At 40.8% G+C, this 11,768-nt stretch overlaps 1 protein-coding gene across 1 annotated transcript; it reads right to left on the reverse strand.

Annotated features, from left to right (window-relative positions):
• Positions 1 to 9,500: 9,500 nt before the first annotated feature.
• LOC6499523 (UDP-glycosyltransferase UGT5) lies at positions 9,501 to 11,483 on the reverse strand. Its single transcript, XM_001954409.4, has 3 exons — positions 11,198 to 11,483; positions 9,792 to 11,127; positions 9,501 to 9,731 (listed from the first exon to the last, which is right to left on the reverse strand). The coding sequence occupies exons 1-2, from the start codon at positions 11,442 to 11,444 to the stop codon at positions 9,821 to 9,823; spliced, it is 1,554 nt and encodes a 517-aa protein (XP_001954445.1). The 5' UTR covers positions 11,445 to 11,483; the 3' UTR covers positions 9,501 to 9,731; positions 9,792 to 9,820.
• Positions 11,484 to 11,768: the final 285 nt, after the last annotated feature.

Raw genomic sequence — 11,768 nt, forward strand, 5'->3', positions numbered from 1 at the left:
TATATTATATTATAAACATATACTTTTTTGCTCGCATTCGAGTTCATCATTTCAGTTCTTTAATAATAGTTAAAGTAAGCAACTGCATTGTGTGAAATATTAAGAAATTAGTCTAGGCAGGATGTTGGCCTGACCACGCCAACTTCAAGTCGAAGATGGTAATTAGACTCCATGGAAACTGGGCCAGGTTGCATATGTATGTGCAGGTGTATACTTTTGCTTCATAAACTTATTCCACATTAAAAAATGTATACTTGAAAAGTTATGTAGAAATAATTTTTATTAAACTAAAGTCGCGTTTCTACTATTTAATTTAATAATGGATATAAAAAAAATGGAAATAAATTTTACTTGACTTTTTTTTCAGTGTTCGAATAAAATCTAACACCTTTGCTTCTCAAAATATTTTCCATGAGCAAGTAGCCTTGGGGAAAGGACACGCCCATAGGCATTTTTCCACTCCACTTGACTGTGGTCTGTGGACTGTGTGCGTGCAACAATTGTGCGGCTTGTGCAACTTGGCCAACTTTCAACTTTCAGGCCAGCCAAGTTGCACGCAATGCAGCCACAGCCAGTTGAATGAGTTCAAGGCTTTTTTGGGGTTTTCCTCTTTAATTATGAACCACTCAACGCCAGTCAAGTGTGGCTGTTGCCATTATTTTTACTCTTACTTGTATTTTCATCCTGCTGCTATGGCTGTGCCCTCAAGTTCAAATGGATGGAAGTTTTAGTTGTGTTTCGGTGTTTCTTTTTTTTTCTGTTCTCAACTTACTTGGCTTTTCTGATTTTTGTTCTTGTTACATTTGAGGCGAGGGACAGAGGGATTTGCCAAATGCGCCACACGACTGGACTGGGAAATCTATGCTAGACAGGCCTCATTATGCTGCTAATGGCTTGGCTCAAACTTTTACAGGTAATTATCGACACTTTGCAGGGCATTTGCTGCTTGATCGTTGTTATTGTTGCCACTGAGGTTTTCATTTTCCACTGGTGCTTCTATTGCTGCTGCAGTTGAAAAGTTAAGCACCGTATTCTGGGGGCAGAGATATGGCACAACAGTTTCAGCTTTTTTGTTCTTGACTTTTCGGGTAATTAGTGTGTGGTTAAAATATGCTTAAAGATTTGATAACATGGCGTATGCTTTATACATGGTGGAGGGGGCAAACCCCTTAAATACGCTCAACTGTAAAATGAGTTATGAAAAGTTTACTTTTCGTCAATTGTTTCCTACCAGGAGGTGTATTTAGTTGGTCCATTGAGTGTTTTCTCATTCTGAAAGTCAGATTAACAATTTGAAATATTTTTAAACGATATACTAATATTACTACTAATAAATTAAAAAAATTAAAACTACTTAACTATTCTGTGAGAAAAATTAACAATTTAATTATAATTATAAGTTTGAAACAGTCACGGTATAAATTAAGAAGAAGCAATTGTGTACATCGAAAAATTCCAATAATCTCGTATATATTTATTCTAATTTAATTAAATGTAGCACAACGTTCTTTTAATCTTCCTGATTACTTTCACTAAATTCTTGAAATGGTTGTGGCAAATATCGCTATATTACCCTAAAATGTTTCCCTATTAGGCTATCGGTACACCTTCGACCTCAAGTTCAGTAAATTTTAATGCGTGTCGCTAAAGTGCTGGCCAAATAGCCAGGCAGCGATTTTAATTGAAAAATTTTTACCCACACTAAGCTCGGCAGCATTCTTGACATTTTGACGCGCGAATCATGACCCCGCCCCCAACAAAATCAATCGAGTGTTTCCCTATCAATGCACAGGAAAAATTTCCAGGCAAGATGTGTTCTTTATATCCAAAAATGTCAAAATTAAGGAGTGCGGGAGTGTTTCCTGGAAAGAATACAAAAAAAAAACTATTTATTAAGAATTGTGTCTCTAGATTGAAAAAATCACATTTTCCGCAGTGTGGAATTCGGTTTAATTAGTGCTCGGCGGGCTGGCTACTTCTTGCTGCTGTGTAAACTTCAATTAATATGCGAATGAAATCCGCTTAAACAAAAGGAAAAGGCAAGAGCGAAATCGGGAGGAAAATGATGCCAATCAAGGACAGCGCTATCGCCCTGCTGCCCACACTTATTCCATTTGGGCCAACTCGAGTGATTTGCGACATTTTGTCATTTTCGCTGATGCAAAGCCGACACTCGAACTTGGCGACAGAGTGGGGAAGAACGTTCAAGTACACTAATTAAGATCAAACGTTTCGGGGTCCAAATGAGATTCTAACGTAGGGCTGAAACTACCCTCCATTTTGGGGCCATTGTTGTATGTATATTCATATTAAAATCACATAATGATGTGTCAGCTAAAACGACGGGCTGCCTGCCTGCCTACACACCACCACGTCGCCCTCTCCAATCAAAGATTAACGTCAAAACTTGGGATGCGAGTGTTCAATCAAAACTCTCGAGAGCCACTCTGTCCATGGCCAGCACTCCAGGACTCCCCCGTCCGGGTATTGTTGTCGCTCTTTCTAATTTATTTGGCCGCAGGCGGCCATCAAAAGGTAAGAAGTGTCTTTAAGTGGTTGCCTTGGCTCAGACGACTCATTTTGGCTCATCTCAGGGCTTAGACAGAGCTCCCATCTCCGCATTTCAGTGCAGGTTGCCTCGGTAATTAATGAAAAGTAGGCACTGGGACAGTTGAGGGTAACTAATTAAAGCTCCTTAATAAAGTTAATGGATTTTGCCGAAGCGACGGTGGCCGAGGGTCCAATGAGCTGTGAGTTTCTTTTTCTTTCCCTATTTAAATCATTAATTTGTTTTTACTTTTCTGCTAATGTTTTAGAACCTTTGCTCCTTTTTTATAATTTGATTAATAATAATGCCACGGTAGTAAATGAGCTGTAGCGTATCCTTCTCAAAGGTATGTGACTGCAGGTTAAAAATTTCCCCTAGCTTCATTTACATTTTATTTTAATATTTTTAACTTACTCAGTGTCTGAAATTAAGCTTATTTTTCCTTAATTATATTGCTGAAAAAAACTTCCTATAACAAAACAGACTTTTAAATGCATATTAGTCAAGCTTGCAACTTTATGCGCCAGTTTTGGTACCAACTGAGCTTTGAAACTTTTCTGCATTATAAAATATTTAAGGGTACAATTTGGTTTGCTATTTGGAAAATGCATGAGACCCGAAATAACAACAGGAGTAGCTGCATCAGAAACGACATGTTTACTTTTCCCGACACAAAAATGTCAGGTTTCGTTTCAGTAAAACTGTTGGAATTCCCGGCCCTATCAAAAATGGTCTGCTAGATGGTATAAGAAAAATTATATTTTTCGTGAAGTGAAAAGGCAAACAGTGTGCCTCGCATTTTTAATACATTTATGATCTATAAAAGATCTTCCTTCTTCCTGAAAAGATCTATAAAAAATAAGTATTAGTTTTATTTAGAATTTATATTATTTTAATTTAAAATTACCATATGTTATAGGTGGATTTTAGTGCAAATGGTTGACTACTGTGCAGTTTGGTTCGTTGCAATGTGTGTCTGATTTGTGAACAACCAAGATCTGAGTTGAAAATTTAAACGAACATAAATATATGAAAAGTTAATTTGAAAAAATCTCTTTTGACAGCGTACAGCGGCAGCAAGCAAGGATGCGAGGTGTTGGGGGGTCTCCTTCCTCTTCAGTTGATGCCCCTGCTGCTTTTGTTTCTGTGTCCTGAGTCGCAAGTCAGTCACTCGCAGGATGTTGTCGACCTGCAGCTACACACCAATACGGCACAGTATATGTATACATAGACATATATATAAACGATGAAAAATGTGAAAAAAAGATACGCGCTCTCCGGGGAGATGAAAATGTGAAACTAGAGGGTCCTGCTGTTCCTGTTCCTAGTCCTGTTCCTGTAACTGGGGCTGCCCCTGCTCCTGCTGCTTATATAGCCTGGTCTACGTGTATAAATAACGGTAAAATTTTAAATCAGTCGAGTGACTGCAGGAAAACGCCAAAACGAAATGCTCAAACGGGTGCCAACTTCTGACAAGCCAGCCAGCCAGCCAGGCAGCCCAGGAGCATCTCGTCCGCGTTCGCATCCACAACCCAATCTTGGTATCCCCAGGAACCATTTCCTATTCAGCTCTCTCGCTGACATTGATGTGCATGTTTTCGTGTGTGTATCTGCGTAACCGCAAAAATTTCATCCTTCATACATTTCCGAGTATGTGTGTGCGCTGGACTTGTCCTCCCCCTGCCTCTGCCCGATCCCCCATTACCCTTTCTGCTTTCCCATATCCCGTAACCCTTCACGTACCCATTCACGTTCACGACCATGTCCATTTCGTGTCTCCTTGTCGCTGTCTCCCTCCTCTGGCCTCACTCCATCTCTTTCACTCATCCTTCAGCTGCGACACTCGTTTCGATTTTTTTTCCAACTTCATATTTTCTGCAAAATTTATGTAATTTTAACCCATTTTTTCGTACCCTGCCATGCTGCTGTTATTAAATCTTGTCGCAGTTGTAATTGGTTTTTTTAATTTTAATTAAAAGCCAGAATAAACGATAAGTTTGGACAGTGCGGGTGGATGGAATGGGTTTGTTCTTTTACACATGTGTGATTTATAATCGTCGGTATTAAGCATTGCATGCTGTCTGCCATTTCAAATAAATAATACAGCATTTAATGATTTACTTTCACTTGAAATGTCATTTTAAAACCCCTTTTTATGACAAGATCTTATATCTTAATATCTCGTCTATAGATTTTATAACAATGGTATTAAGACTTTTAGAATATTAAGTATACGTTTTTCAATGGTTTAAAATCTTCAAAAGCCTGATTAAATTCCTTTTCTCTTGTTGAATTCAGGCAGAAAGAAATGTTCGACTTGGGCTTTCATTGATTTCGGCATGATTTCGGAATGATTGCCAGGTTTGTCATTGCCAATTGAACTACTGCAGACATAAATCAGACAGGCGGCAGTCTTCTGCAGCAATTGCAGCTGCTGGCGGAAGAACCACAAAATGTCAGCCTTAAAAATGATCCGGTGCAGCTGCGACTTCCGCTGCCCATTAAGGCGCCTGTCGTGTCCGGGGCGAATAATTGTATTAAGGGCAGAAAAATTACAGGTAGTTAAGCCAGCACGAGGTGGTATCCTGGCCCTCTTGGCCCTTCCGTTGCGGCAGTACCTGTCTAATTGAATTTTTCTGCACAGCGCTCATTTATTAATCCGATTTCAATCGGCACAGAAATCCCCAAAACACCCAGCCGAGGGACATTGCAGTTGCCTCGGCGAATTAATAGCATTCATTAGCCGCATTTAGATAGCGATCAGAACGAAAATGAAAATGAAAACGAAAGCTTAGCCAAGTGAAGAAAATCGAAATGATAGTTGAAATGCATTGCGATACATTCTTTTCACTTTGAAATGAATTTTATGAGCCAATTTAAGGTGTGCTTTACTTTTATTAGTGGGAATTAGTGAGAATTTAAGACCAGCAGAGCACAGTCATGGGTTTTGCAAAATTTACTGCAATTATAAAATTTTGTTGCGTAAACGGAGATTTTTACCATTTGGTTTTTCATCTAGTGTACCGGATAATTCGTTCTGTTCTCGGTTTGATTGTTTAGGCCTGATGCGAGCTACTTTCAGAGGATAACCAATTAAATTGGGTCAAACATTTCCACAGCTTCTCTGTTCTCTTCTCCGATTTCTTCTCTTATTTGGACGCCTTTTAATTAGCATGTTTATTTGACTTTGCTGGCAAGCGGAAAGTTTTCTAGGGGACTGCTGCCAAGGCTCGAACCTCGTCCCGGGCACACGTGCCGTATGTGTAATGTGGATTTGGGTATGCAGTGTGAGTGTTAGCTTGTCTTTTTTGGCGTGGGTGTGGGTATGAGCACGGGGTGTAGCAGCTGCTTGGGCGCCGAGTGTTGATTAAACAAATTGCAAATGAGTTTCGGATTTTTTTCTCGGTCTGTTGTAGTTTCCGTTTTGTTCTTGCTGCTGTAATTAGGGTAAAAGTAAATAAACAAAGAGTTTGGTAAGACATGCACTTGAATAAACTCTTATAAAACTAAACAAATACACGCAGTGGCGAGGAACAGAGGCGAGGAGCTGAGATAGGCAAACTGTGGTTAAATGCACAAATAAACGGCACATGTACTCGCATTTTGTTTGCGACTGTGCAAATGACAGTGAGTTATTTAAGAAATGCAATTTCAATTAAATATGCAAAATACTCAAAAGTCTAATTTAGACAATTCTCAATGCCGTCCGTCCGGGGAGGCGAATAGAGGACAGCGAATGCCAGCAGTAGGAACAAAGCGAAGATACTTAAATATTTATATAACCAAGGGAAGTGGGCTAAACAGTGAGTCCGATTGGCAGGAGTGGGGCAGGAGGACTTTAGAGCATAGGAGTGGGTGCTGCGAAGCTGCTGCAACAAAAGTTTGTAATCAACAATTTGCATATTTGCTTTGGCAATGGCAAAAACTCAGCTTTCTCTCGCTGAAGCCTCTCTCCTGCACCTTGCTCGCATTTCCCATTGTTCGTCCTCGCGCAGAATCCCTACTTGTTTTGTTCGCTTCCTTTTTTATTATTATTTTTTTGTTGTGTTGTTAACAGTTGTTAGTTGTACTCGTAGTTGTTGCTACTGTACTTTACACAGTTGTTTGGCTGCTTTTTGCACGCTTTTAAGCATGGCGCTGGCCTGAAACTTACTTCATTTGCGTTTATGTGATTTTCTGCTCTAATAACTTCAAGAAAGGCTTGTCCAGCAATAAAAAAAACCCACATAATAATCATAGTAGCACAAAAAATGAGGCATTTGGCTGGCCAACTTCAACTTTCACTATTTTTCCAGGTGGTTTGAGGGTGGCAATATATCGTTTAATGTTTTTGAATAATTAAAAATGGATAAACTAAGTATGAAATGTTCGAAAAGTGAATTCCTATTATTCTAGTATCATTAAAAACCAATTTATTCAATTATATGGTAAATGGTATATGGTAAATGAATTTAAATTCCTCAAAAGAACTCTTCTGTGTCATATCATTCTGCTCTTGTTGGACTTCCGGCTTAGGCGCTTGTAGTCCACTTTTGGCAACTTTAAGCCTTCAGTCACCGCTTACCGCCATCCGTTCTGGTCTTAAATGTGGCATTAACGGCATAGACTTGCCACTAAGTAGTAAGTAGTCAGCCACACGGCGCCACTAACTTACTCACTCGAGGGGGATACCGTTCGCTCCGCCCATTCGCTCTCGGTCATTCAACGTTTGTTGGCTGGGTAATTATGTTGTGCGTGCGAGATTTATGCGCAGACCCCCGAGGGTCTCGGACCATGGAACGTGGCCCACCAAAAGTGCTCGGGGCAAAAACGTAAGCCCGTCCAGGATTAGAAGGTGCAAAGACGCCATTTTCGGATACCGCCGCTGTTGCATGTGTTGCAAATAAATTGACTGTCTGCGGCGATGAGCAAACAAAGCGGTCCGGGCCGGAGACCCGAGCTCATGACCAGGTCCTGTTCATGGCCACTAAATAAGCAGCATCGTGTAGGTGCAAATGGGTGCCGCCGTATGTGTGTACGCGGTTATCTGGTATGCGTGCCATGGGCGTAGTTTCAGGGGATAACATAGCTTGGTGCCTGGTCATACATTGATTTTGCATTCATTGTCCATGGAGGAGGCTGATGATGTGAGTGTATCGTCGTTTTGGGCATGGTGAGTTGAAACGATCTTTGAGAAAGCATTTTCCAGAATACAAAAGATTAGAGCAGAAAGGCTTTAAACTCGTGAACTAGGACTACAGTAGTTTAGTATTAGAAATTCAAGAAAGAATATATTTAACCTTTCATTACATCGATGTATCCCCGCCTAACGACGACCTTGTGCTTTGAGTAAGTATCTGTGGAAGTCGCTTCAATATTCAATATTGCAGGCTCGTCCTGTGCGTGCGTGCTTTGAAATTAAATGTCGTTATAAGTAGGCATTTATATACAGAGTGAGAAGGCCTCTATATGAAGCGACACAAACACATAGACATACGCCAGTAGAAAATATCCTTGCGCCGTATCAGCCGTGTGTTCGTGTATTCGTGTGAGTGGGAGTTTGTCTTTCAACACACAAAACAAATATTGAATGAGAAATAAACGCAAGCTAAATAATACAGAGCTTTCTTCCTTTATTCCCCACATTTGCCAGTGAAGCAAAGTAAGTTGATTCTAAAGAAAGCTGACGCTGTCATTAACTCCGATAGACTTTTATCTTTCATTCAGACTCTCGGCCCCTTCCTGATATGCATCGCAATTTGTTTTGTTTCATGGTGAATTATTTCCCTTAATTTTGATAAACTGTAGGGCACTGTATACACACGAGTTGGCTTGAAAACCAAACTGACAAAGAAAATTCCAAACGACAGAGTTTTGTATTCAAAACCAAGAAATAGGTTTCTTGGCAGTATTTGCTGGAACTGCCCCTCTAATGAAATATTGGATTATGGCGTCCAATTCTCCTAGACGGTATCCAAGACCCTTGACACTCATCTAATTATCCTCTCAATTATGAACCGAATATCCACCGCTGCTTTTGTGGGCCAGGCGCCCAGTGCATTCAAAATTAGTGACACGGCGCATGCATTAGTGGGCATTGCAGCAATCGATGGCAAGGCAAATCATTGTCATTGCAGGGTGACACCACACCCCAAAAACGTACACCGAAGACCCCCTTAAGCCGAGCGCCCAGCTTGGTGTCCCAATCCTTCGTCCCAAGCAATTTCCGCACAAGTTTGTGGTTGTCGTGGCCCCCAAGTCGTGTGCTGCAAATGTAATGAGCTTTAATCATAATTGATTTAGTGTGTGAGCTGCTGCCTGTCATCAATGCCAGCCGATTTATGCGCTGCAATAAACTTGCTAGACAAATGACGGGGGCCGTTCCCTCGACCGCCGCTGTTGAGTTCATTTTTCAAAAGCATCCAAAAGTTGCGCCGCTTTGCAGCTCAACACTCGCTTATTGACTTATAGCCGAGCCAAGAGCGGGCAAAGAAGGAAGGTCGATGCCTGCCACAAAGCCAAAAGTTTTCGGGGATTCCATTTCCACTACTTTGGACCTTCTTTTATCCTGGTCTCGGCTGTCCCCTTTTATCACCCGTTGGTATTCGGGCTATCGGGGGACAAGTAATGCGAGTGTATGCAAATATTCTCAGCCCGGGAAAAGTTTCACAATGGAAATGCGAGGCTTTTTACTCCGCCTTTCAACATTATGTGCATTTAACAACAGCTTAAAATCAATTGCAATATTGATATGGAATCGTCGGATTTGGCGATGGATTTATATGACTAAGGATTTGGAGTTTTTGGTGGGCGAAAATGTTTAAATTATGCAAATGAGATGAATATTTGTTACATTTCGTCTTTTTTGAAAATAAAAGCTTTAAAGCGGTTCAATGTGTTTACAAGTAAAGCTTTCATTGAATTAATCAAAGAAGATAATCGGAAAGCGGACGTGCAAGTAAAATCGGCTATAAACATTTTTCATTCATTTAATCATATTTTTTTCGAAAAAACATGTCCCATATCAGCGTTTGAAGTAATTGGGTTTTGGCCGACTGTAATCAGAAAAGTTCAATACCCTCAGCTGGCCGCTCGTTGGATTTTGGTTATCATTATCAAAAATCATCATAGTTTAAGGTGGTGTTCCCCAAAACAATCAACCCAAATACGTCACATTCTCGTAGTCAGTCGGTGATACAATAATCTAAATTATGACAATAAAAATAAAATATTTTCAACAAACACAGGCGATAAGATTACGAACCTTACAACAGCAAACAATAAAGAAAGCTTCTATTGCTTCTTGAGCTTATCAGCATGGGGGCACCTTTGAGGTTTGCTTCGAATCAATCTACTAGACAGTTTGATGAGGATTGCAATAACGAGAAGAGGTATTCCAAAAAGTACTGTCAGTGTATCCAGACTATGGAGCTGGAAAAAGTTAAGATCTCTGGCAGTTGATCGCAGATGAGGGGCACCCTTGTGTCGGATTATATACTCTGTCCACCAGACAGCTCGGTCCAAAGCAGGTTGTGGTTGATCCCGATACCGCTCTGCGATGGCAGCTGCCACTTGTCCAAAACTGGGTGTAGTGAGAATCTTTTGGATGGACTCTTCCAGCTCTGATTGCTTAAGGTTGTTAAGGTCAAGTCCCAATCCAAATCCCACATTCTCGGCGCGTTTCACATTCATGAACTGGTCATAGAAGCACGGCAAACCCAGCACTGGCTTTCCAAAATAAACACTTTCTGTAGAGCTCAACAGGCCTCCATGGGTGATGAACATCTTAACATTGGGATGTGCCAGGATGTCGGGTTGGGGATACCATTTCTTAATCAACACATTGTCTGGTTTTCCCGGCATATTGTCGTCCTCGAATTTCCACAACACTCTCTGCTTCAGCTTGGAAAAGGTTTTTAACAACGTTTCTCGGGTCTCCAGTGGCAAATCCTTGCTCTTAACATTCGATCCCATGGAGAAGTAGATTACTCCGTGCTTTGATTCTTCAATAAACTTCTTTATATCCTCTGGCAGCGGCTTTGGCTTATGGGAGATGTGCAGCCCACCCACCTCGATCATGTTGGGCATATAAGGACGTGGATAGCTCAGGGAAAAATGCTGACCAAGCAAAACTAGGGAGAAACTGTCCATAACCTCCTCCATCGTTTTCTTGGCGTTCGGAAAATATTTTTGGTAGAGCTTTTGCATTGCGGGCAGATGTACCCAATGGCGGTGAATTCGCTCTATGCCAGCTTCATATTGGTTATGCAGACGTTCCACGAATGTCATTCTACTGTTGCGGGGAGAAGTTACTAATGGATTATATGACAGCGGCGATACATTTCCAAAGGCTTCGTCGACCTTTTCATCTGTTCCAAAACTCGAGAAGCCGACCAAACTTGCGTTGAAGTGCTGCGCTAGCGCATAAAGCGGCTCCATTTGAAGCATCTCTGCCAGGACAAGATCGAAGGTCTCTCCAGAGTTCAGTAGCTTTTTTACACCCTCATCTTCCAAGGTAGTCTCCGTAAAGTTCTTTAAAATAGAGTCCAAGGAGTTTAATTGTTGCCACAGACTCGGTTCATTCAACGATCCTAGCATATCTAGAATTTAAAAGCGAGAATTAACTTTAAAGTTTTTTTTTTGATTTTATTTAAAAAATAGATTACATACCATCGCTGTATTCCTGAACTTTAACGGCTTCGATGAACCTTATGTTCGGGTACGGCTTATTCCTGAAGGTGTTTATAACAGTCACCTGGTGACCTTTGTCGGCCAAAGCCTTCAGATAGGTCTCCACAAAGATGTACTGCGACCGACCCGGAAACGGCAGAGTAGCCAATATCTTGGCGCTCTCGCTTTCGAGCATCTGGGCGCCAAGCGCACAAAGCACAAAGGCAATGACAGTATGAAATCTCATAGTTACTAAACGAGTCTAAAGCAACGACTGGCAGAGGTGATCGTCAAGACTTTTTATATATGAGCTTTAGTTGTTTTATGTTGAGCTTTAGTAGATAATCAGTGAGCTTTTTAGGGTTCTGAAAAGTAGCGTATCATGCTTATTAAGGAATAACTTTTTCATTTTCATCATTGATACCCCAATAAAAAAGAGAATTCTCAATGTCTTCGAAAGAGTACAGAATAATAATCTAATTCAAAATAAGGTTATTCCAAACACTCTATATTTCTTTCAACTTACGGTCTCACAGCGGCTAATGATGAAATTGAATAGTCTCTCAAGACA

Source organism: Drosophila ananassae, chromosome 2L (assembly GCF_017639315.1).
Source record: "Drosophila ananassae strain 14024-0371.13 chromosome 2L, ASM1763931v2, whole genome shotgun sequence".
NCBI lineage: Eukaryota > Metazoa > Arthropoda > Insecta > Diptera > Drosophilidae > Drosophila > Drosophila ananassae.

Excerpts from the sequence above, each read along its gene's own strand:
- LOC6499523 (XM_001954409.4), bottom strand. The coding sequence starts at position 11,444 with ATGAGATTTCATACTGTCATTGCCTTTGTGCTTTGTGCGCTTGGCGCC. Across the intron at positions 11,128-11,197 it reads AGTTCAGGAATACAGCGATG|ATATGCTAGGATCGTTGAAT; the intron begins GTATGTAATCTA and ends TTTAAATTCTAG.